Below are 26,755 nucleotides of genomic sequence, written 5' to 3' on the forward strand. Positions count from 1 at the left end.
CTTGAACAAAAGGAAAAAATGTCTTTACTGTCAATAAGTGCGTTGTGAGACTCCTTTTCTTACTCATTTTTAATCCATCATCGTTTAAAAAGATAGTGAACAAGAGCTGAGGAAAAGTTGAAATGCATCTATTTACTTATAAGCTATTTATAAAACTGGAAAATGTCTCTCAATAGAAGAGATCTTAGTTGAATAGGTCTTACACCTGCATGGCATAATGTCTTCCAGGAAAGAAGCAGATTCCTGTTCTTCAAAGCCTTGCAGACCTCCAGATGCCTGTTTTCCCCTCTCCCTTTGAGAAAATCACCTGTTAACTGTCTCTTCAAGAGCTTTCATCTGCTTCATTAGAAATCCTTTAGCTAAAGTTGATCTCTGATCCTCTGATTTGAATACTGATCTGAATTTTGACTATGCAGCTACAGTCTCTAGAAGGCTTTCTGTCACCCAGCACCATATGAAGTTTCTGTGCAACCCATAGATACTGTATGTAAGGAATGCTCTTCTACTTGTAAATGCCCTGTTCAGCAACTATTCTGGTTACTGCAAAGTTCATCCCTGAAAAGGTGTCTTAGAGAAAAAGTTTGTGCTTAGCTTTAGTTACTAATTTCTGGGTTTATGTTCTATTTGGTATGTTGAAAACACTGTGGAAGGCAGGACTGGTCATGACCTGGTTTCTTGTGACACACAATATGATGAAGGTCACCGTTTCTGTTTTTAGAACTGCTTACAGTACATTCCCATTGCTCAGGGGTGACCTTTTGTAATCTATACTGCTTCACAACAGCTAGTACTTGCTGTTCCTCAGCAGTCTTATTTTGTCACTGAGTGACCTGTTGCATTATTCTTATATCACTTATGAATTTGGACTGTTTTCTTTCTTCTTCTTTGAAAGAAGCATTGCTGTTGGCAGCTTATACTACATCTGGCAGCTTATACATCTTATATCCATTCATACACATATATGTGCATATGTGGGTGTGTAAGGATGAGATCATTCTTTGATCCTTTAGTACAAAAGCTTACATTTACACTAAAAAAAATCTCAGATACATGTGGAAATGCTTGACTGGCATTTGACTTAATCAGTCCTATGACTGCGGGGTTAATTATCATACAATTATTCTGCTTTTAGATGGAGTAAATTTTCTCCTCAAGGATAATTTCTCATTCAAGAAGTAGAACTTGAAAGATAAAATAACACAGGTTATTTTACAAACTGAGCAATACAGAACAGCCTCAGTTAGCAAGAGGTATGAAAGTGCACAAAATTCTAGGGTCTGCGTTGTTTTGTATACATTACCTTTTGTTGTGTGTAACTCTATACTAGCCTTATGCACACTTTTTTTGCATTAGTACAAATTATGATAAAATTTTGAACAGAAAAATCTCCCATGGGCCTCATTTTAGTGCTATGTACATTGGTAAAATGTAGCTAATTTTGATGTTGTATCTAGAATTTATCATAATATTATATACATAATATACTATTTATTATTCACTAAAAGACAAATTGTAACATTAACTTCATATCAACTTGTTAGATGAATATATCATAACTTGGCAAGTGCCATGTATGGGCTAGCAGATTAGATACTTCCTACTTAAAACATCTATGACATAAACCCTACAGTTATCTTAATAACTTCTTATTTTTTTGGTTGCCAGTAATTACTTTCCTAATGACCATCAGGGTGTTAACTTGGTCTTAGAGAAATCATAATAAATACAGGGATTTATTTTCCTGTGTAATACCGAAGTGTTACCTGGAATAAGACAAGAATAAAGTTTACTTAAGTTTAAGGTAATGCAAAACATTTCCAGTACTCTAGTGTTTAATCTGAATCACGCTCTTATAGAAAATATGACTGAAATTTCTTTTTGTGTTTACCAGCACTGGCTCACAGAACTGGAAATTTTAGCAATGATCTTTGCAGCTGCCATCCATGATTATGAACATACTGGGACCACAAACAATTTTCATATTCAGACAAGGTAAGTGGTCTCCTAAGTCTCATATCTGGAGGTTTCTCTTCACTGGTTTGAACTATTTCATACCTGTTACTGAAAGAGCCATGAAGAAGCCATGTCAAAAATTTACAAATTTACTTGACCTCTGTATGGTTAATGAGACTGCTCTCTTACAAAAAGACAGTGTGGAAAAGTAAGGAGTTAGCTCCATAGTGTTTGAAATAATTATATTTGGGAGCTGATATGTTATGAGAAATTTTAATAAGATTCAGAATATGAACTTGAAAAAACCCTCAACATTATTTCCTTGCTTAAATTCTGGTACTTTTGACTAAAACATTTCTTTCACAGTGTCCCCAGAAAAAGTACCACCTTACTTTCAGGAACATGTCTGCTCTTAACTTCAGATGTTGCATTTTGTTTTAAATTGTGTATTAAACTCACAAGGTCCTTAGACATCCTTACCAAGACCCCTCTCCCAGCATGTTATGACAGTATCTGCAGTAGTTAAAAAAAAAAAAAAAAAAAAAAAAAAGAGAGAGAGAGAAATCTAGAAATAAATCCATTTTTAAAGTCAGGCTAACTTTATTCTTATACAGGTGCATCATGTCATCCTAACCTCTGGTTCAAAACAGCCTCATATAGAATCATAGAACCATAGGATTATAGAAACATAGAATCTAAAAGGGACCCATCGGGATCATCAAGTCCAACCCCTGTCCCTGTGTAGGGCACCCCACGAACCACACCATGTGCCTGAGAGTGTCATTCAAATGGTTCTTGAACTCAGGCAGGCTTAGTGCCATAACTACTTCCCTGTGGAGCCTGTTCCACTGCTTGACCACCCTCTGGGTGAAAAACCTTTTCCTGGTCTCTAAAGTAAAACTCCCCTGAGTCAGCTTCCTACCATTCCCTCAGGTCTTTTCTTTGGTCACAGGAGTGGAGAAATCAGTACCAGCCCAATCTCTTCCCCTCGTGGGGAAGCCATATACATATAAATATATATACATATGTGTGTGTGCATTATATATATGTATATATATGTGTGTATATTTTTTTTAAATTTTTTTTAAGGGAGAGAGGTATATACCATATATATAATATATTAAAATATCTTCACCTTTTTTCAAAGGAAAAAGTGGCAAACTATTACTGAACGATAAATAGTGCACCCCATACTTAGTCATCCTATTATTCTTTCACACCAGGCTACACTTTGGTTTTAGTATCCTCAACTGAGTTGCTCTTGAAAAAAAATATTCATCAAAACACGCATATTTTAGCTGAATAGGTCTGTGCTAGAAATACCACTACTTGGAACAGAACCATCCTAGCACTCACCTTACCCAAAGGTTACATTTAATTTGAATTCATTACATACTTGTGCCTAGAGACGTGCTCTACAATAATGAATAAATTCAAGATCTGCAACTTAAATAAATACATAATTCTCTTCTCCCCCAGAATAGTCTAAAATAAATAATAAGTAAAAACAAACTTCCATTTCTGACTGGAAAATCATCCTCTCATGCTATTATTTACGTAGGTTATGGTTTGTTCTCTTGAAACAGAATTTCCAATTGTCCTTAATTTTTTTCGATGTGCTGTTACCATACTGTACACATGGGTGGTTACACTGGGTATACATTGCTCAGCAGAACAAGAAGTTGAATTTGCCTTATTAATATCATAGCAGCCTGTGCTGCTAAATCATACTCAGAAGAAGTTTTATCAGAGCAGGAGTGTAGCAGAGAGAGGAAGCCTGAGGTTGCTTAGCAAGTTAGATCAGATCTTGGTACAACAAACTCCCTAAGAATCAGTGAAGTTTGAAGCTATCATAAATCCATATTGCATGATAATTTGTGAAAATCTCTGTCATTTTGGTATTGTAGGTTGGTCTTTTAATTAAGATGAAAAAACCTGAGGGTGCTAATATTATGGTAAGAGTCTGGCTTTAGGAAGCACATGAATGCAGTAATATTTCAGCTTATGATCTCTTCCATGCATTTGTTATGAGGCTCAAGGTTTGTCTGTTCTTCTGGCAAAAATGACAGTAATTTAAAAAATATGAAATTGAAATTTTTAAATATTTTATCATTTACAGCTCCTTCTGATAATGAGTGACATGGGCCAAAGCACATCTCAGATCAGGAGTGGTAACTTCTTAATACCCATGCTATGTGTGGTGCCCTCTCCATTGGTGAATGCATTGCATTTTGCATGGTTTTATCACCAAAGAGTACTCTTGAGTAGCCTAATTATAACATTTCTCTTGCTCTATGATCCTCTCTACAGTCAAGAAGCTCAAAATGCTCACAATTTTTTGTCAGAACCAGGTCATGTAAATAAAACATTGCACATTTAAAAATAAAATATGATTTTCCCACAAACTGTATTTATAATGGTATAATGATAATTTTTAATGCATTCAAGATGGAAACTATATGTGGTTTTGATGCAAACAAACATAGTTTGATACATATAGTCAGTAGTTCTCACAGAATATACAGAGTCCTATCTTCTCCAGCGTGATCATTGGAATGCTATTGCAAATGCTATTTTTTATTTTTTTTTTTTTAACATTAGGTCAGATGTTGCAATATTGTACAATGATCGTTCTGTTCTTGAAAATCATCACGTAAGTGCAGCTTATCGACTCATGCAAGAAGAAGAGATGAATGTCCTGGCAAATTTAAACAAAGATGACTGGAGGTAAGACCTACTGTGACATTCAAACTTAATTTCAGTATTTAAAAATGATAGAAAACACCACGTCTTCCCTGTGGAGTAGAACTCAAATTACAGGAAGTAATTTTGGCACTGGAAGGAGTAATAGATATTTAGAGTTTAGGGAAGACTGCTGTGCTTAAGTGCTGTTTGGGAGACTCCATACAATTTTCACAGGGAGATTGTGCATTTCTGAGGCACAGAGTTGGATTGTGTGGACGGTGTCCCAGGGGAGATACCTCTTCAGGAGAACCAGGGGGCTGCTTCACTTGAGCCAGGTTACCTTTGTCTAACAGTGGGTTAAAAACTCAGTATGGAGTCACACTCTGCTGCCAGCTGGAGCACTCCTGCCTCTGGGGATTTCTGCTGTGTAACACAGCACAGCATAGTCACATCTTGATTAAGCATTAAAAAGTGAATTATCTGGAGAGTCCAAAAATAATAAAGGAGAGGCCTGGAGGCACTACAAAAGTCTCATCTTCTACTGCTTTTTAATTCTAGCATAATTCCTGAAGAAAGTTTGCAACACTGAAAGAATCAAGATTATAATGGTTATGTCACAAATACTAAGACCATAATGACCTTAGTGCTAGAGATAAAACTCTCTCCATTACTTGGAAGGACACGTTATCATTGTGGATCTTTGCTCACTGCATAGAGAACCAAAAATATGAGTCTTCTATGTATTTCTTTAAACAGAGTTGTTACTCAGAGATCCTACAAATAGCTTTAAAATAGGTGGATTGTGAAGTCAGTGTTCTGCTTTCAGGAGTCTCCCACTGTGAATGATGCCACCAAGAATAGTAAAGCTATATTCTGCTTTATTCATATTTTTACAAAGCCATACATCTATAAAGGAATATGTGAATGTCAGAACAGATTTTGACATGGTGTGTATTTACATGTGTATTTTACATGTTAGATTTACTGTTTTATGTCATCGGAACACTCATAAATAAAGCATTTATTGAATGTAAGTCTGTTGACTCTTTTGGTTTTCAATTAATTCTCTTTGTATAGCTACTCTAAAATTCTTAATTATTGTTGATTTTTTTATTAATATAAACTAAGAGAAGAAGCATACATTTTTTCATTCTTATAGATTTTTTCCTCAGAGGATACTCATTTGGATTTAATTATCATAGAGGTTGTGTCGTTAATTTAATTCTGGAGAAAGTTCTCTGGAAGTAAACTGTAAACTTCAGCAATGGTCTTATACACTGATTTTTATTGGCAACATGAGTCAGCCTTGCTCTGCTGGAACTCCCTTAGGTCTGATAATTTTGGGCCTGCTAGATCTCTCTGACCCTATTTTCACTTGTCCTAGCTATTGAGTATGGAGAAAGTGATTTTGCAAGTAGACATCCATCAGAAATTGCTGTTATGTCTTTCAAAACTGTCATTATAGGGAGTTAATGATTTTCAAATCTTCAGACTTGTTCGAGTTAGTTTTTGTGAAGTGCTGTTGTTCCATATTGTGTCCTGCTAGAGAATCCTTCCAGGTAGAAAGGGACAGATCTTCTTCAGTTGAATTTCAGTTTCAGGGCTGGATCACGGATGGCTTGAAGACACTTTGATGCTCCCCTGATCCTGGCTTCTTCCCCACTGGAAACCACTATAAATGAGTTTAGTTTGGGAATTCTTGCAGCAACGTGCAGTTGCTAGAAATCTAGAAATCTGTCTGCCAGCTGGTACAAGGTATTCCAGTTGCTCCCTTTTGTTATGTCACTGAGAAGAGGCACAAAGGGAAACTCCTGTGTCACAGTTTAGACCCAGCTGGTACCAACCAGTCCTCTACTCACTCACCCCACACCCCCACTGTGGGACAGGGAGGAGAAAATCCCCACAAAGTCTCCTTAATCCAGACAAGGACAGGGAGGTTTGCATTCCTCAATTATGGTAACAGGAAAATCCAGACAGGTTCAACTTGGGAAGGAATAAAACATTATTTAATTTACAAGGAGAAAGAGAAAACATGATCAGATCTCAGTACTTTACCCCCCCATCCCTCCCTTCTTCCCGGTCCCGGATCCCTTCACTGCCACCTCCCCTTCAGGGCACAGGGAGGGGCAGGGGTGTTCAGGGTCAGTTCCCCACACGGTGTTTCTGCCTCTCCTTCTTCCTCAGGGGGAGGACTCCTCACATACTTCTCTTGCTCCAACATGGGGTCCCTCTCATGGGAGAGCCCTTCACAAACCCCTCCGAGATGAGTCCCTCTCAGGAGGTGCAGTCCCTCAGGAACTGCTCCAGCCCAGGCTGCCCACAGAGTCACGGCTGCTTTGGGAACAGTCACCTCCTCTGACACGGGGTCCTACACAGCTGCAGATCCACATCTGCCCCTCTGTGCAATCCTGCACAGGCTGCTGCTTCACATCTGCCACCTGTGACACTTTAGGAGCTACAAATTCACATTTGCCACACTGTGATCCTTTGGGTAAGGCTTCATTGTGCTTCTTCAGGATCTGCTCCTCCGTGCTCCTCCATGGAGTGCAGGGGCACAACTGCCATCTCACCATGGGCTGTGGGGAAATCTCTGCTTGGGCACCCCTCTTTCACTGACCTTGGTGTCCTTTGTCTATCATTTCTCTCTCATTTCATCCTCTACTCTGATCTTTGTGTCCTTTTCTTACATTTTTGCAGTTTCATTTCCCCTTTCTCGAATATGTTACTCTCAGAGGCACATCCAGCTTCCCACATCTGCTCAGCTTGGGCAGATGCAAGGCAGGGATTGGAACCAGGGAAGCTTCCAGCAGCTTTTCCCAGGAAGAGAAGTGGCTCCTCTTCCTTCCAAAATACCACTTCACTAACCCAAGATATCCTGTTTAAAAAAATATTTCCCAATCGGAAAAGGAGTCCTTAGTTTCCAAATGTGTGACATTTATACATATTGCTCTGCTGGACTGCAACAAAATAAAGGGAGGGATGTGAAAGGTCATCTTCACATTTCTGAAACACACTTGAACACACTTCACATTTCTGAAACACACTCTTGCCTGCAGAGATTGCTTAATCATGTCTTTCCACACAGTTCTTTTTCTTTGTATTAGGGATCCTCTGCTCTAACTTCTGTTGTACTCAGTTTCTTCTGTGATAAACTACCACATTCCTTCAGAAGTTGTTCAATCACACAGGCAAGGTGTGTTTGCACCTGCTTTTCAATCTCCTCTCACTCTAATCCAGTTTGGATTTCCTGGAAGATTTCAGTTTAGTTTTGTGAATTTTGTTTGCATACTGGGGCTGCACAGATCCAGTTCACTATTACATGCAGCCAGTTTGAAGTTCTTGGGTTCTGGCAACCAGAGAAAGTAGAATTAAGGTCTCTTGCTGTGACAAGTCAGTACAGCTGAGGAGGAGTTGTATGAAGTAACTAATGAGCCCAAGCAACTAAACAAGGAGACTCAGTCCCATGTTTTGTCACCTAGGTAAGCAATTACAGTCTGTACTATCAAACAAGCTGGTAACTTCCAAAGTGCCCGTCTGAGAACCTGCTCAACTTGTTGAAGTCTATTACTTAATTTAGAGGGTTGGTCATGGAAATTATTGTTTCCTGGTATTAATTTCTAATATCCAAAATACCTGTTATCCCGGCATCAGATCCAGTTATTCAGTGGTGCACTGGCAGATTTTTTAGCCACTTAAAACAGGCCCTTCAATTTTCAAATGATTACTAGAGTGTTCTTGGATCTGTACTGAAATTCCTACTGTTAGACTAATAACCTTGAAGTTTGCACTGAATCAAACTGTCAATAAATTGATATTATATTTGTTCAACTTGGTAATGTACTTCCTGACACTGATAACTTCCTTGACTACTGTCACATCCACTTTTTTTGAGTTGCAGTGATTTAATCTTTTCAAAGTTTAATGCCTCTGCCTATTTCAACTGTGATTCTGCTAATTATTTCAGCAAGATGAAGCAAAATGACCGAGAACAACTTTATAGTATTACATTTTCTTTTTCACATGCTTAAGTTAAGAAGATAAATGCACAGATAAGCTGTCTGCTTCAGCTACCTTTAGAACATGGGGTTGCCTTTAGAACACATGGATTAAGTGTGTTAAGAAAGGATGGTAGCATGGGACATGACAGTTTATTTAGGAATAATAGAAATCGTACACTCAAACCCAATAATCTTCCAATTATAGACACCAAAAAAATGCTATGTGCTGTACATGAATCCAGTTACCACTTGTCTTCATAGAATTAAAAATGACAACACCTGCAAATTTTTTTGCCATTGTAGCATGAGCAACTCTAACTGGATTATCTCAATGCCTGTGGCTGTGGACTTCTTAACAAAATAGGCAGAGATTTCTGTCCAGGAGTTACCTATAAGACTGACCTTAAAGGTCTCCTTTAATATGGAACTTCAGATCTTTTTTTCCTGGGAAACAATTTGGGAATGGATTGGAAGTGGTGTTTTGCTTCTCTGTGTGTCTTGTCTAGAGATGATCTTATTTCTTATTGCTCTTAAAAGTTTAGACATGGAAAGTTTCTAGGAAAATCTCACAGAGAAAAGGGAAGGGATATTTATGTCAGCCTTATAAACAACAGAGTTTAACAATGCAGACCCCTCATTTTTCATGCAGTGTAGCTGGTGTTTTGTTTTGTTTTGTTGTTTTGGTTTGTTTTGGGGGTTTGGCCATAATACTAAGAGACAGAGAGTTATAATTCCTGACCTTGTTTTGATTCATGAAATGGGCATTACAGTATTTTTGAGATGAAGGGTAGCTTGTCATAATTTTCATTTATTGGTATAATGTTGATAGTGTTTCAGATGTAATACATCTTGCTTTTTTGAGTGTTTCTGTAGCTTTCTTCCTAGATTTAGTGTTACACATGGTCTGTACTTATAGGAGAGCAGTAATATGAGACACAGATATATTCTCCTTCTGGCAGTAAGACCAGAGTCCCACTGTTTTTTTGAACACTGCTGGAAAAATAAGGAAAGGCTTATAATGGATGGCAGAACTGCATGTAATGCTAGTTTACACACTAAAAGGATTTATAAATCAGTACAACTCTGAAATCATGACTGCAGAGTGCATTTTCTGAAGTACATTGCTTTTACAGAATTCCTTTAGGATACAACATTCAAGTTGTTAATAATTTATTTAGACGCTCTTTAAAATGTAATAAACGTTGTGATGTTGTTTAGAAAGTTAAATTATCAAGTAACACTTAAACAAATGTGCCATGCGTAGAATAAATGAACGGTAATTAGTCATTTTGTTTTTAATTATTCTCAGGGAGTTACGTAGCTTGGTCATCGAGATGGTCTTGTCGACGGATATGTCAGGACATTTTCAACAAATTAAAACGATGCGACATACTCTCCAGCAGTCAGAGGGGTAGGTTTTTTCCATTCTGTTCATTGTCTTTAGTCTTTCGATGATCTCATGTGTAGGAAAGCATTGAAAGAGTTGCTTTTGTTTTGAGATAATTGGAGCATGTCCTTGAATTAACAGGGTAGACAAAGCCAAAGCCATGTCTTTGATTCTACATGCAGCAGACATAAGCCATCCAGCAAAAACCTGGGAACTGCACTACCGGTGGACCATGGCCCTGATGGAAGAATTTTTTCGACAGGTGCCATTTTTAAAATCTTTTAATAAAACTAGTTTAAGAAGGAATGGTTACACAATGAAATCTTTTCACAAATCTACCAGAAAGGATGTTGTTGGTTGTGATTGACAAGCATAGTTAGTAGTATATATTCCTTAGTCTTCATACATACCGCTGACATTAATTCGACTTTTATGTGCATGAATAAAGAGAAAATTTTATGCTGTATATCTATTTCAGCTGATACCAGGAATCTGAGTGTTGTAGCATTTTTTTTCTTACAATAATAATATGACTTGACAAGCTGCTTTCATTCTGAAGACAGAGATTTATATATGCTTTGAGTTGAAAAGAAGCAGGGTAGGATGAGGGATATAAAAATAGGAAGAATTCATGTTCAGCAAAGAAGGCAAAAAATTGTCTCCATTTCCCATTTCAGAAGGCCCTTGTATTTCTTTTCCTTGCCAGTGCTTGCCATACATATGCTACATAAATGTGAAGGCTTTGATTTTATAACAGGTGACTCAAAGCCAGAGGTTAGATGATATCATCCTGTTAACACTGTAGCCATTTATTCTCAAACACAAATGAGGACACACCTTTGTGAAAATCTTTTAATTTCTGTGACATACAGAATTCAAAGAGAAATCCCAGTAGGTGTTGATGTCACTGCTGACATTTTTTCACTCATGTCAGCAGGTGAAAAACACATTTCTCTGAAGGTGGAATTCGTGACAATTATTTATGACCATGGACATTTTTAACGTAACACTTAGAGAAGTACAACTTACAACCAACTAGGTTTAGGTATTACAGTTTCTACAGTTATACACAGGTTTTTAAAAATCGTTAATGCAGATGACGGAAAGTCATAATTTTGCTATTGTGTCACACTGGAAAAAGGAATAAAAGAATAAAAAATTCAGTGAGTTAAACCCTGCCATTGTTAGACCTAGACTTTGCACTGAGGAGGCAGACTGGAGAGCTGGTGTCTAGTTGTAATAATGAATGTACTAAGTTTTGTGGAAATACTGAGAAGAGTCATGAGTTTTTTTGTACATGGAAAAGATGAGGATCTTGAACTTAAGAGGAAAAAGGAGGAGCAACTTACCCATATATATATTACTTGAAAAGGTCATAAATTACCAGCTGTAAAAATATTTTCGACACAGAGAGACAGAATAGACAGAGCCCATGGGACTGTGAGGCAATGTGTCCAGTCAAGGGGATGTGACTTTAGCAACATAACCACTCTGGTGGTTGTGTACACAGGATCAGCTAATCTTTTAGGTATTCCTTATTCTTTCATTAGAAAGAGTAACTGGATCCCAAGTAAGCTGCTCCAAGACTTGAGAATGCATTTAACAATAGAATCAAACCACCACATATGTATTTATGCAACTCAGCAGAATAAAATGTGAACATCCCTATGTGAACATCCGTACTACTGAGAGCAGAATGGGTGGAGTAATTCCAACACATTTAGTGTGATGAAGTAGCTGTACAAATACACATGCACTGAGCAGGGCACACACATTTGGTCTCTGGCTTCTTAGGTGCATTGGCTTAGTTGTGCATCCTCTGTTCTGTTGATCTGAGCATATGTGGTGAATCTGTTTCAGCCAAGATGAGGTAGTCCAAATGTATACAAACCCAAATAATTCCTCCTCTTCTCTTCTTTAAAAATAGTAATTGGGCTACTTCTACTGTTTTACAGGAAAAGCAGCAGAGCCTGAAACTGACAATGCAAAAACAGTGCTTTAACAAGCAACTTCCAAAGTAGTGAGCACCATCAAAAAATTAACATTCACCTAGACAAAAACTTTGTAAACTGCAGCTGTTAAAATATGTGCCAGTGTTAACCTCAGGGGAAAAGCCAAACATCACTTGAAGTTTTAAGGAACAACTACAGAAAGTGTGCTATAATGCCAAGGGAAATCTGAGCTACTTGTTTAAAATAGAAACACACCCACCCATTTCAAAACCTTAAAAATAAAGAAATACATAGTTCAAGTCACTCAAAAAAGTATCACAGCTCCTATAACATTCTGCTCTCAGTTTTAATAGATTCCAAAGTACAAACAGGGAGCTCATACAGAGAGTTCAGCACCTGGGCAAAGAATTTTATTACTGTTTTGATCTTCATCTTGATTTTAAATCTCGTGAAACTATGATGATCAATTTAAATATCAATGCTGTGTCGATTACTACAACTGCCAGTAGTCTTAGACTCATATAACATTTAAGTATTAATTATTAGTTATGTATTATATTAATTGCAAAATAATTAATAATTGGGTTAAAGAGCTACTTGAAAACAAAAAAAGTTCAAACTGATTCTTTGCTAGTGTGCCTTTTCTCTTTTTAATATATAGTTAAGGGAATATTACAAAATTAATATTGCCATAGAAATCTAGTATTCAACAATGGCTGAAATTATTAGAATTTATATTATATCACAATTTATATTATGATTTATATTATATCACAATCTGGCTGATGCATTTGCATGGTTATAAAATGAGCTTTGCTCCTAGTAGTAGGTTTTTACATCTTCTACGCTCTGACGTCAAATTAACACTTGTGTGTTGCATTTAAAGGCCATAGTGATATAATTTTTCAGTTCCACATGAAACACAATCTGTGAGCTACATCTGTTCCTGTGGCTGAAGTGATTTTATTAGTATTATAATTCTAAACTTTTCCTAAATCTAATTCAGTGATACATGATAAAAAGTCTAAGGGACGTTGATACTCCCCCCTTCATCCATCAGTTTCTGATGAGATCTTTGGGAAAATGATGTGTTCAGTTATTGCTCCCCACCTGTGAAACAACACTCTCCATAACTCATGGAATATGTAGAGCCATTATTTTTCCAATATCCATAGTGTCAGGGTAACTAGGGACCAGGTTTATCTAGCAACACACATTTTAGTCTCCTTTAAAAGACGTCTCTTCAGGCTTTTTTGTGCCACTAGACTTTCTTTTTGAGCTTTTACAAGTCAGCTGGTCTAGCAACTGGTGAAGATGGAGATAACCCCTGTACCCTCCATCCGTTATGACTGGTACAACAAAACACCCGTTTTAATGTGTTAGATGTTGAAATATTCTCAGAACTAGCTTGTACAAATCACCTTTGTAATGGAGCTGAGCTTGTGCCTTTTTCTGGCTTCAGCAGCAGAGAGGAGGGCCTTCTGAGAGTGAGTTCAGGGCAGATTGTGCCTTTGACCTGTGTAAGTCCTTTGAAGACATTTTACATGTTGGATAAACCGTTTTAAAGGAAGGAAACACTTTGTGTCTGACATACTGTTGCAAACACATCTAAATATCTTTAGTCTCATTACATCTGGGATGAGAAGTCTGCAACTGTGAATACTGAAGGACTTCAGTTTGTTAAATCTCATTGCTAGATGCCTTGCTCCAATGTAAATGTACTTAAAATAAGTAGATGCTCTCTTTATATAAAATTGTCAAATGGAAGTTAGAATCTTGACTTTTTTTTTTTTTTTTTTTTTTTTTTTTTTTTTTGTCTGTGCCTTGTTTTTATTTAAGAATATACGTAACCAAAGTGATCTGTTGAATACATATGAAGAACATTCAGATTCTTTTGTCTCTCTGACCCTCTATCAAATATGTGCTAATAATATTAAACATTGTTGTTTGCAGGGAGACAAGGAGGCTGCTTTAGGTCTTCAGTTTTCTCCTCTCTGTGACCGCAAGTCTACTTTGGTAGCTCAGTCCCAAATAGGTAATGGCAAATTGTGGTTTTCTTTTTCTTGTATGTATAGAAGCATGTAAAATCATGTGGACATTTCTTATACCTGTTTTCAATTTTAAACATACCAAATGTCATCATATAGAAGGTGTCTCCAAACTCAAATGCTCTTACAGCAGAAATGTGCTGGTCTCAAAAGAACATGAAGTAATTTCAGCATATGTGGTGCCAAGGAGGGGTAAGAGAGGGATTAGCCAAAGTACTGGACATGAGCCCAACTTGTACTGTACACACCTTAGAGTTTGGTAGATCATGTCCTCAAACAGATTGACTCTCACTCAAGAACTCACAGGTCTGTCTCTAGTAGGTCTGAAAGCCTGGTACCATTTTGTAGATGCATCTCAAATTAAGACAAATTCATACATCTGATCTCTGGACTGTAGTTAAGACTATCAGTGTGTCAGTGACAAACCACACAGGGTCAAGCCTCCTTGGGTTGACAAGGACCACTGCATTCATTTCCCATCAATCCTAATTGCAATTTGGTCAACAGTGGCCAAACTTCATCTTCCCAGAAATGTAGGTCTTGGGTCTCTCTGTCCCTGTTTCTATCAGTAACAATAAGGAAATAAAAATGGGTAAAGATCTGGGCCTTGTTACGAGGGGAAACCCTTGAAGCATACTGAGTAAAGCAGTCTGTGCTACCAACAGCTGCACCTTTTATTGAGTGAGCACAATACTCATGGAGAGATTCTATAGGTGACAGTGTCTTGTCCTTAAGCTGAAGCATGTCATCAAGTCTCATCTTCTCAGAATGTCCTTTATTCCATTTGATTGGGACTTGAAAAACAACACACTTGAGCTTTGTGCCTACTGCAGGAGGAGAGCTGGATCCTAGGCTGAAGCAGTTACTCACTTTTGTGCTGTGTTTTATGGTTAGAGTATCAAGACATCTGGATTCATTGCTAGTTCATGTTTTAGCTTTCCTTTTTTTTTTTTCTCTCTTAAGTGCTCAGCAGAGAATAATGCTTCATTCTCTTCACTGTGTCATTCCATACTTTGATGAGTACTTTAAAATGTAAAAGACATTGTTCAGAGCTGACATCTCAGAACTGTGGGATGAATGCTGTCTCCTAAGGATATTACTTGTTCCCTTCACTGATTTGACAGAACACTCCTACACACCGTGAAATAACACTTTACCTTCACAGAATAATAAACAACAGTTTGAAATATTAACTCTTTGGCAAGAATCTCTGAATTGTAAAAGACACAGTATGACTTCTAGCTCCCTAGCTCAGTTGTAGCTTTCTTTCTTTTCAGGTAGTTATCATTCATTTCAAATTTTAGGTGCATTCTGCAGTGTGTAAAGCTGACAAGAAAAAGGAATGAAAAGCTCTAATTATTAATATCTATTTATACCTATATTGTGCTTTCGGTTATGGCTTTCCTTTTTCCCTCAGGATTTTACTAGTGGTATCTTGTATACTGAATCAGGACTACAGTCAGAAAATAAACCTGATATAAGTATTTATTTTTGTATTTGAGAGCTGTGGAAATGTAAATTCTGGTTTTTCCTTTTCTTCTTTAGGTTTCATTGATTTCATAGTAGAACCAACGTTTTCTCTTCTTACTGACTCAATGGAGAAAATTGTTATGCCTCTTATAGAGGAAGCATTAAAATCTGAAAGTCCTGCATTTAGGACACCCAGGTATGAATACACTGCTTAGCTGTTGAAGTAACATAAACGTAGATAATAATGTCATCCTCGGTTGCCAGTTACTGCAGTTATTTTAAAAATCCGGAAAGGTAACATCACTATCTGTGCAGTACTGCCATCCTGTGGTACTGTTAACATTTGCAATATGCTATTGCTCCATTCACTGTAGATGATGATGCATATAAAAAAAATCATAATAACGAGCACAATACACACGTATAAAATGTAAAGTTGATTTTCTGAAACATATCTAATAAAACTTTCTTTTTGTTATGGAATTTTCAGTCGATTTTTAAAGTTCCCAGTTCACTTGAGTAATCATTTTCAGTATGATTTTAGCTGACAGTACCAAAGTCATTCCTTCCTTTCTGAAATTTTGAAATGTTTTTAAATTATTTTATGTTTTAGCTCACTTTTTGCTTTAATATTTTTGGATGGGACAAAATTGATTCTGCTTAAATTCCATTTGAGTGATATAAATACAGTCTGAGATGCAGAGATGCAGGGCAGTTTTTGTCCATCAAGCTCTTGATTTTTGCATTATGATAGAAGTTTTTTATAAAACAAGCAATCTATGACAGTTGAAGTTATGAGTGACTTTATGCTGAAAGCATCATTCAGTAATCAGATGCTGCTTTTACAAATATTGCCTCTACTACTACATTTTTTTGTATTTTAGAGCTGTAATTTGAGCTTTCACTGAGTCTACTAATATGAAAACTCTGCAGGGAAATTTTTCATTTCCAGTCCATTAGTTAGATTTTAATAGCAAAATGATGAACCTAGTTCTTTTCTGATCATGGGTTTACTTTACATGTATTTCAGTTTGTCAGAAGTAAGTAGAGTTTACTAGAAGTAACCTACAGGTTACTAGAAGTGGAACAGTGATAAACTAAGGCATTATGAATAAAAAATTTAATTACCTTCTCACATATCATAGAATCATAGGATGGTTTTGATTGGACGGGACCTTATAGATCATGTAGTACCAACCTCTCCACCATGGGCAACACCTTCCACTGGACCAGGGGGCTCAAAAACCCATCCAGCCTGGCCTTGAACACATCCAGGAATGAGGCATCCACAACTTCTCTGGGGCAAACTGTTTCAGTGTCTCACCACCCTCACACTGAAGAATTTATTCCTAATGTCTAACATAGATCTGATCACTACTACATAGGTCTGATCACTACACATGCTTGTAAAAAGCATTTCTGTAGGCCCCCTTCAGGTTGCTATAAGGTCTCCTCAGAGCCTTCTTCATCTTCACAGATGATTGATTAGCTGCTGCAAATAAATAGTAGCTCCAGGTTTCATTTTTGGTTGATGTTCATCACTGAGTGGTAGATGAAGAAAGGCTGATGATCCAGCAAAGCTTCTTCAAGCGAGAAGGAGGGCAAAAGGTTTTTTTCCTTAGTATGGAATTTACACTTAAAAAGAGAGCAGAGAACTTAAGAAGAGAGCATGATACAGAGGCAGCAGAGTTGCACAAACACTGCTGGGTAGACACCATGAGTGTATGGTGTAACATTCAGTAAGGTGCCTGCAAAACTTTAGAATTATAGCTAATTCATTCTGTTCTATCCCATTCAAGATCACTGAATCACACAGAAATTACACCTAACTTTTCTTGTGCAGTTCTTGCTGGTATGTTCACTGCAACTGTGTTTTCTGTTTAATGGAAATCCATTTGTATGTGTCATCATTATTTTGTATTTGGTACTAATGAGGTAAACTATGCAGCATAATTGAGTAAAAAACCTGGTATGACATGATTACCTGTACAAAGCTAGAAATAGGTCTGATTTTTTAAGCCTAAGGAAAAATGAGAGCTTATCCTTTTTTCTACCCTTGCATGTACATGCATCTTTACGTATGAATAATCAATTTGACTTCTTCCTTTCCTTACGAGTAAGGTAGGTGCAGTAGCTCTTAAACAGGTTTCAAAGCCATGGCATTTAATCCTATTCTGGCTACACTTGAAGGTATGTACCTTGAAGAATTTTCAGCCAAAGCAAAACTTATTTACCTGTCAGAAAGTTTCATCTCTTACATTTTTAAAATTAGTCAGCAAATAACAATCAGATGTCCTTCCTGTGAGTCCCAAAGATACCATTCACTGTCTGAAAATTCAGGTAACAAGTTGCTCCAAAATGGCTGCATAAACATTCTTTCAAGAACAAACTTATGGGTAATGTATTTTCAGCTGTCACATTTCTTTACAGAATCCCCTGGATAAAAGTCAGTAAGAATCAGTCCCAGGTTACAGCTTCATAAGTTGAAGAAATGTCTTGTATCTCAGGCACTCTTTGCAGAAAACTTTTTGAGTTAGTGATTGCATGTAGGTCCTAAGGAATTTGATTCAAATAAACTGTTTGTTATTATTAAAATTGTCTGACTTTGTTCATAATTTAAGCATTTTTCCCATCTGCAGCCAGAATAGTTTGGGAGTAGTAAGCAATGCTGAAGCACAAAGAAGGCCAGGTTTTAAAGGCACAAGTGATGGAGGGAGTCCCACAGAAAATTCTCTAACAACTGTAGACCTAACAAGCTTTAAGAACAACTTGATGAAGATCATTCAAGCAAACAAAGAAAGATGGAAAGAGCTAGCAGTAGAAGGTATGATATGTTCAAGTGGAATGTTTTAATAGGTTACTGCTTGACATCTCCCCTACTTTATATTTTTTATTTCCTTCAACTTAAAAAAATATGTAGTTGTCTTGTATTCATATATTTTATGTCTTAATGTTTGTTTAGATGGTCCTGTTTTGCTCTCTCCCAGGAGGTATAAAGAGATGTAGTTGGGCAGTGGATGAGAAGAAATATTATAGCCTGTGCAATAAGGTTCTGCTGTTGAGGTTACCTTTAGAGGTCTGGTTGAGAAATGTGTGTTCTTGCACATCTGCTTTAAATGCCAAAATCAGCAATTTGAAGTAATATGTGCTGATACATTTCTTAAGAAATATAAAATTTATATTTTGCTATTAGAAATGTTATTTATTTTCCATTGTATGGGACAAAATTCAGTATTGCAGGCTTCTTGGAACTATGCTGCAGGCAATTGTTTAAAAGACTCAGCGGATCTCAAGATTTTGGTAAGCAGAGCATGTATTGAAACCAAACAAAGCAAAAAGTGACTCTTCATTTGCTTGGTTGATAGTTAATAAAGCCAAACCTGCATCAGTCACCTTAGTTCATGAGCCATACCTGAAAATTGTCTGGGGTTCAGTTATCTGAGTTAAATAATCTGTGATAATTATTGATCACAATTTATAGCCCTGATACAGGTTAAGTGAATGGCATTTGGGAATATTTTGTCCACAGTCAGTGTTCTCTCCAAGTAATCACCTGGACTACTTCATTATAGGGTTTCACTGCTGGGACTGCTCTTGCTGTACATGACCCAACTCTGGCTGTATCCAATGGTATCCTGGCACCAATGCCAGCCTTGTCTTTCATCCCATTATCCAATGCAGCATATTTTTTTTCTCCAAGAGGTGTCAGACAGGACAGAAGAACAGTTGAGCAGTGTTAAAATCTCATTTAGTGCTAAATTATGAATTAATATTCTTGTTAGGAATATGTTAAGTAAGAACAAGCTTCCATAATCTATTGTGACAAAGACTTGAGAGTTAGGTAGAAGGAGCAGATGAGGAAGAAAATTCATTATCATCTCTTCTTCATGAGCAGTTTCATGTCATCATTTGCCTCTTTTGGGGATTGTCCAGCTAATTCTGCCTGGTCAAAAGGACAAAGCTGCTAATTTGCAGTGATCAGTAGTAACAGCAGACCACCAGGGTGCCTGAGACTACATAGATACAGCCTGCAGAAACTGAGCAGCCTTAAGTGTAAGGTCCTTCAATAGGGTAGAACGGAGAACTTGGTAACTGGAAGTTTGCCCTTTCCAGTTACATCCAACTAACAAGTTTGATTTTGGTAGATCAGCTTTTTGGTATAAGGTCTTGGAGGTGTACTGTGCTATCAAAAAGATATTTTCCCCTTTATTTCCAGTGCCTTGTAGTGCTCTGAAAAGTACTGATAAATTTAGCCCAGTTTTACTGGGCTGTTGGCAGCCATTGAAAGCACAAAGCTTCTCACAACAGGATATTCAAGAATTGTTTCTCTATACAGTCAATACTAATAGGAGGCTCAGCAAGATCCTGAAAAACATGCTTTCTACTGTGAAAAACAGAGCTGTTAATGTTTAAGACACCATGGACTTTGTTGAGACTGTAGTTGTCCATATTCTAGGATGCCCTTCTTTTCTGCCATCAACTTGACTGATGAAGTATGTCTAAGTACTTCCTGAATAGTTATGGAATCACAGTAGAATGTACATTAGGAGAACTGATGGATAAGTAGAAATACCTGGTGCTGAGGCCTGAGCTTGATGAACAATATCTGCTCTCTGTGATTGTGATTGAATCTGTTTTGAAAACCTCTGTGAGAGCAAGGAAGAGATTCATAGAAAGCTGCACCCGTAAAGTCAATGGACAGTATCTGCAGATGACTGGAACATGGCACAGTGTGTCTGGTTAGAATCTAGAGGACCCTTGTGAATACCTGAAGTACTTCTGAGTACAGATTTATATTTCTTTAGTAGGCAGCTAGTAATCTTTTTAATAAAAACTGTTTGGGGGTTATATAGGCTCCATGAAAGTTATTTTCCATTCAGGTTTTGCAAGCAATGTCTGGGCACTTCCTCCATATGTGAGCACTAGGGCCTCCTGGAAAAGAGGTTTTCACTAAGTCAAAGTAGCTCTGGATAAAGCAGCATCTGAGGTAGCTCATGAATTCATTGTCACGTAACTGCAGAAGGAACCTTCCCCAGCTTGTCCGTATCCGCTCGGAAGCTGCACCCTGCAAAGGCTGAAAATCCTCAATGAGATTGACCAAAATTAACATCTAGAAAAGAATGATAAATATTTAAATGCATCCCCTTTCCACTTGTAATTCCTTTCAGATTGTATTCAAGCTTGAGTGAGCTTGTAAGTGAGTAACTTGAGACCTTGAACCTCAGATAATTTTTTCCATCCTGTCTGGGTCACCTGCTACTTTCTCTGACTCTATTACTTGATGAAAAGTCTTTAGGTCCCTCTGGGCATGCGTATAAAGTTGTGTTTATTCATTTGTTAGCATGAGGACAGAAAAAGGGAAAGCATACCAGGGGTAAATCACTTCCAGGTGAAAGAAATGTTGTTACTTTTCTTCCTAGATAGAAAATTTATGACAAACTCCAGAGAGATGAGTGCATGGAGGAGGTCATCTGTATGTAGTATCTTATGATAGTAAACAGGTTGGATGTTAGCATAGATCTCCAAAATCACAAACAGTACTTGTACTCTTAAGAGAACTATCTGCATTCTTGTCACTGGGCTCTGCAAACACTAGATAATTTTCCCAGATTAGTTCACAGGCTTGTGAGAAGTTTTCTCTATAAAATGTAATACAGATGTACAAGTAATATAGAAAGGAAACTAACAACAATCCCAATTATTTCCTGAGCATGACTTGGACTCATTCCAGCTTCTCACCTTTTCAGGATAAGGTGACACAGGTAGGCTCACTAAATAAGATGGTTTCATTTTGCTAAAAAGGCCATGACTTGTATAATTAATTCCAAGGAGCTCAGTGCTTGATAGCATTAGGGTCTTCAACCTTTCACCACTGGAGAATTTAAGGAATGTTTCTCAAGTTTTTCAGGGAGTTTGGCTAACAGGGAATCACCAGAATGATAAAACTGGGATTCTAATTTGAAAATTTTGATGTTTAGTTAATATTCTAAACACCTAATAACCAAATAAATCTTTCTTTGTCCAACTCAACACATCATTTTTCAACTCATATTGCTGATTGCTGCTGTTGCAGTTGTGGCAGTTGTAGCAAATAGTAAGTAAAGATGCTCAGATGAGTCTGAGAGGTTGTTTCATTAGAGAAAATGTTTAGTAAATGGATTTTAAGATCCAGAAGTTAGTGACCCTCTGTTAAAGCTGGAAGAAACATACAACTTGTTGGGAAAGATTTAAATATCAGGTAAAGTCCTTCATGATGGAGTTATTGTTAAAACATAGAGAAATTGTAACACAGTAACTTAATATTTTAAAAATACAATGTTTATTCCTTCATCCTTATTTTGTTCTATAAAAATATTCTGAAGATGTACTGATCAAATTGGTCAGTGGTTGGAAAGCCAAGCTATTCTTAGCAGAGTCGAAGGGTATGGGCTAGTTAATAGTTATGCTTACCATCTGTTCAGTAAGCATTGTAAATAAATTTACAGGGATAAATAAAATCCTTTTCACTTTACAGTTGATGAAAAAGGCACACAGACAGCTTAGAACACTCATATGTAATAATATGAAGGAGCTCAACATACAGACCAAGGCTCCAGCTGCCAGTTCAGTGCATCACTGAAGCACGCTGCTGCTGTTCAAGATAACACACCAGCAGTGCTACTTATCATTCCCTTTTTATGCTTAAGTAACTCTTCTGGGGAATTGACTGTGGCAGAACCTGAATGGAGGTTTCATTATTTGTAGAGGAAGTGATCAGTGATAAACCTTGTCCTCAACACCTTCTGACAGTGCCCTGTGCTGCATGCCTGGGAGAACTGACTGCAGCAGGGTGGCACCAAACATATGCAAGGCTGAACCAGGCTCTAAATAAATATGAAAAAATGACAACTAATGCATTTTTGGAGTAGAGATCAGCTCTTTTTTGTTGTGGTTTTGGTTTGGTTTGGTTTGGTTTGGTTTGGTTTGGTTTGGTTTGGTTTGGTTTGAATAATAAACATCCCTTCTGAAAGACTTACACATGGTACCTGCAAGTCACCCTTAGGCACTTTCAGTCCTGCATACTGCCAGGCACAATAACCACAGGGTTTGGTTCCATTTGGTCTGAAAGATTTTCTCCAAAGACTCACTAATAATAAGAAAGTAACAGCTGCTGAAATGCAAAAATCTGAGAGTGATAATCTGATAGCATCTTAATGTAATTTAGCAACCACTAGGAAGGCTGAGTAGTGGGAGGATGTGTGGCAGTCATAGAAACCAGCTGATGGTTTTGGCACACAACTAATGGACTGCTTTAATCTCCTAGAGAAAAATAAATTCAGGGGGCTAAATTAGGAGTCCCATCTAGGACCAGTGACAGTGATTTTGCAGTGCTAAAATATTTAGGTCATAAGCAGTTTTTGAGCTAATCCAGAAAAGTGCTAAAAGCAGTGGGAACAGGGTGGACGTGCTCTTGCCACATTGGTTTGAAGTGGTTTTATATACTCCTACATCTGTGATAAAATTTGTGTGAGGAGTTGAAAGTGGAAGGATCAATGTCTAAATACCTTGGTGAGGTACTGCTATGTATTCTTGGGACTTTTTTCTTGTCTATTTTATAAAGTTAAGGAAAAATGCTTGTATATCTGACATATAGAGGAAAATATGAAACATAAATCAAAAAATCTTTAGGCAGGTAGATTATACCATGAGTAACAGAGGCTTTAATTAACATATATGGATTGAACATCATATTTGCTTCAAGTTGCATATGTCTGTTTCTTAATGTGTTTAGCCCAACTGCACCTTTGTAAGAGCTGCACTGAGGGCTGTGTAAAAAGACTACCTTTCAAAGTTTTAGGAGATTTGGAGTCCTAAACAAACATGTCTCTAGTCTCTAGAGCTTGTAAAAACAAAACAAAACAAAATAAAACCAAACCGAAACAAAAAATTAACAATTTCAAAATTGCTCAATTTTTAAAGTTCTTGCTTTTTAAAAAAGTATGACAGGAAGTGTAAGAACTGAAAAAAAGAAGAAAATTATTTAACTATTCCATGCTTCTACACATCAGTTGAGGTTTGGAATCCTTCCTTCTTGAGTTCCCCCTGTTCAAACAATGACATTGTCCCATTTCACAGCCCAAACTGTATTTCAGGGGGAGCTTTCCTCATAATCAGAGTGAGGTGATGAAGATATGAAGATGCCAAATATAACCTGTATTAGAAATGTAATTACAGACTGGGCTTTCTTTCAGTTGTCATATACAATCACTTTTGATTGTATTTGGGCTGGTCACTCACAACTGGAATTTCTGGGAGCTGCCAGTTGAACTCAAACATCTCAGTGCTCAGCTTCCTTCCATGATCCAATACAGTGTGCACAGCTGAGGTGGAAAATCAGTGCAGCATCATGCAGCTATTTTCTAGAGGTGTTGTTCAAAGGAATTGCTTTCACTATTTAAATTGATGGTGGTTTGTACCTTCTATAATAGTATACAAATTTTAAGATCTGTATTTAGAAAGCAGAGATTCTAATAGCAAGAATCCATGAAGACAGTACAGTTATTTTTTATAAGACTATTCACCCTCCATCAAGTTTTCCATTCTGTTTTGATCATCTTCTGGTTCTTCCTGGGCCCATCTCTCTGTGCAGCTCTGTTCTGTCTCCTTTTTAACTCTAGGCCATTTTGTTTGTACTGTTCTCCAAATCTCTACAATAGCATGAGGAATAGACCCTTCCATGAACATTATTTTCTCCTGTAGCTGCTGTATCCTGAAACAGAATTTGCCCTGTATTTCTTCCTTCCCATCCTCTGTGTGTTATTAGCCATAATGTCAGCAGTACTGTTTTGCATCTGTGTAACCCTTGTTTCAGCTGAAACTCTGTAGTAGCTGACATTTTGGGCTTTTCCAGGCCAACTTCCATCAGAGCTTCCCTTAAGTTCTGATGCCTCTCCCATCCCCAGCAAGGTGCTCCCCTCCGTGCCCTTTCTCTGTTTCAGAACTGATGAGCTCTGCTTCTCCTGGTCCTGTGGTGGTAACACCACTGGCAAGGCACATGCCTGCAGCATGGGGTTCCCCAACTAACACTGTGTCTGATGATGCTCCTTGTTCTGTACTATAACCATAAAAAAGAGGTACAAATTAGAGATCAAAGCAGAAAGCAGACCACTATGGTTCACTTCAAAAAGTGTAATGCAGAGCAGAATCTCACTCATACTAAAGACACCAGTGGGGGTGCCCTCATGCAGAAAGTCTGTGTTCACAATGTTCCCATGTACAGCTCTATCATTCACTGCTCTGAAATTAAACAACTGTGGCATATCCTTCTTATCTAATTCACATATTTTGTTCCCTCTTTGTAGAAAAACTTGTGAAAAATGTTGGTGAACAGGAAAAAGACCAAAGCAGAAATTCCACAGATGCACAGTTACAGGAAGAGACAAGAAGGATACAAAATGAGAGTAGTCAGGGAAGCGATGGTACAGCCTGTCCTCCCAGACCCATCGTCCCACAAGTAGTCTCTTTGGACACTCCTCTGGGTGATGAATCCAACTCAGAACAAAGCACTAACTCTGAGCCGAACCCGAAAGATCTCACCGATACCCAGCAAGAACCCCAGCAAACAGACCCACTGAATGGTAATGCTTCCTCACAGAGCACCCATCAATCTAATGAAGCTGTCCAGGGTGAAGCTGCAGCAGTGTCTGGTACCTCCCTGTCAAACATCAACTGTGATATAAAATATTGAAATAAGGTGTTGTGCTAACCACCAGCACAAGACACTTTCTTTGGTCATGTAGAAGCAGCAGTGGCCTAAAACCATCAAATAAAAGCTGAGTTACATGAGCAAATATCATCTTCTTGATATCAGCTATTTGGTATCTAGTTAAAATTTTTTATATAAAGTACCAAGACCTTTAGTTGAACTGGAAAACTGGTTTAAAAGTAATTTAAAGATGCATATGAATAGCAGTTTGCTATTGGAGAATGAGGTAACATTTCAAAACAGAAATATCTTACATTTCCTCTTGAAATAGGTAATTATTCTTATGCTATGAAAATGCATCCCATTAGTTTAAGTGCATAATATGCTTATTAATTTGTAGACCACATCCTTTGTACAAAATGTAATGGAAATTTTAGAGTTAAATTTAAGGAGATGGAATTTGCTAACTGTAGTAGGAGTGGGACTGTGTCATCCTCTTAATCAGAAAGCTCAGTCTCCTGACCATAGTTTGCAGGACAAGAGGAGCATGCAGAGAATTCCTATGTCAGAATTTGGTTTTAGAATGTAAGTATTTTATCACAAACTGGCTACGATTTAGAATCTGGTGACTGTAAGACAAGGGTAAGGTGCCCTACAGGCACAGGAAGAGATGCTATCAAAGTAAAAAGAAAAACACTGTGCATTTTCACTTCATTCTGAATTTGCTTACTGTTAGAATAAGCTTTGTGACACTTCTTTTCCTCATTTCTAATTAAAATGCTAAACTCATTGCTGCTTTTATGACAGTGAGCCTTGTGATATTGTGCCAGAAACATGGCATTGTCTGAGCAGCAACACTGAAGTACTTATAAGGCTTAGCTTAAACTCAAGTATATGACTTAGCATATTGCTCAAAAATGCTTTTATGGAGAACTCCCACGTATTCTAGAGTTCTGTATTCCAGTGCTCCATCCTGTTTTTGTTGACAGGTTTTTTTTCCATAAAAAATAACAGATGGTTATTTCAGCGTTCTAACTCCAAATATTTACACTAAAATAAATTTCACAGCAGTTGAAGTTGACAAATTGACTATTAATTGGCAAGTTTGTCCTTTGACGTGTATTTTTTGCATTAGAGCCCAACTTGGAATTTTAGTGCCTTAGAAAAGTTTCCCATCTCCTGGATGAGGGACACAATAAGAAAAGCCACAGCCTCTGTCTTTCCAGCTATGCAGAAGGCAGTTCTGGTGTAGCTGTCTTTGGGGGCCTTTAGATGGCTGACCAACAAAAATGCTGTTTGGGAGGTCAGATACAACTCAGCCTGCAGTAAGTGCACTCTGTTGCCTTGTCAGTCTTTACATTCTACCTTTTCTGTGAGAACAGAGATTTCTTACTTTAGAAAAAAAAGCTAATCTCATTAATTTTCTAAGGCAGGGAATTTTCTACAGAATGCCTTGTATTTTAGCACTTCAAACTGAAAAGTTTATGAAAAGGGTAAGAAATGGTTGCATTTGTAATAGTGCAATTCCGAAGACAAACATGATTTGGAAGGGCTTTTTTGGTAAAAAAATTTAATTC

The 26,755-nt window shown here is 37.4% G+C and overlaps 1 protein-coding gene across 3 annotated transcripts in view; it reads left to right on the top strand.

Annotated features, from left to right (window-relative positions):
- The window catches only part of PDE1A (phosphodiesterase 1A), a 175,478-nt gene that overhangs the window by 139,723 nt on the left and 9,000 nt on the right, over nt 1-26,755 (top strand). For all 3 annotated transcript variants that reach the window (XM_071747188.1, XM_071747190.1, XM_071747191.1), the window contains 8 exons: nt 1,892-1,992; nt 4,555-4,680; nt 9,946-10,047; nt 10,165-10,285; nt 13,929-14,010; nt 15,569-15,689; nt 18,133-18,317; nt 24,835-25,110. In XM_071747188.1, the coding sequence (XP_071603289.1) occupies nt 1,892-1,992; nt 4,555-4,680; nt 9,946-10,047; nt 10,165-10,285; nt 13,929-14,010; nt 15,569-15,689; nt 18,133-18,317; nt 24,835-25,110 (1,114 nt within the window). The remainder of the gene's footprint in view (nt 1-1,891; nt 1,993-4,554; nt 4,681-9,945; nt 10,048-10,164; nt 10,286-13,928; nt 14,011-15,568; nt 15,690-18,132; nt 18,318-24,834; nt 25,111-26,755) is intronic.

Source organism: Heliangelus exortis, chromosome 6, assembly GCF_036169615.1.
Source record: "Heliangelus exortis chromosome 6, bHelExo1.hap1, whole genome shotgun sequence".
NCBI lineage: Eukaryota > Metazoa > Chordata > Aves > Apodiformes > Trochilidae > Heliangelus > Heliangelus exortis.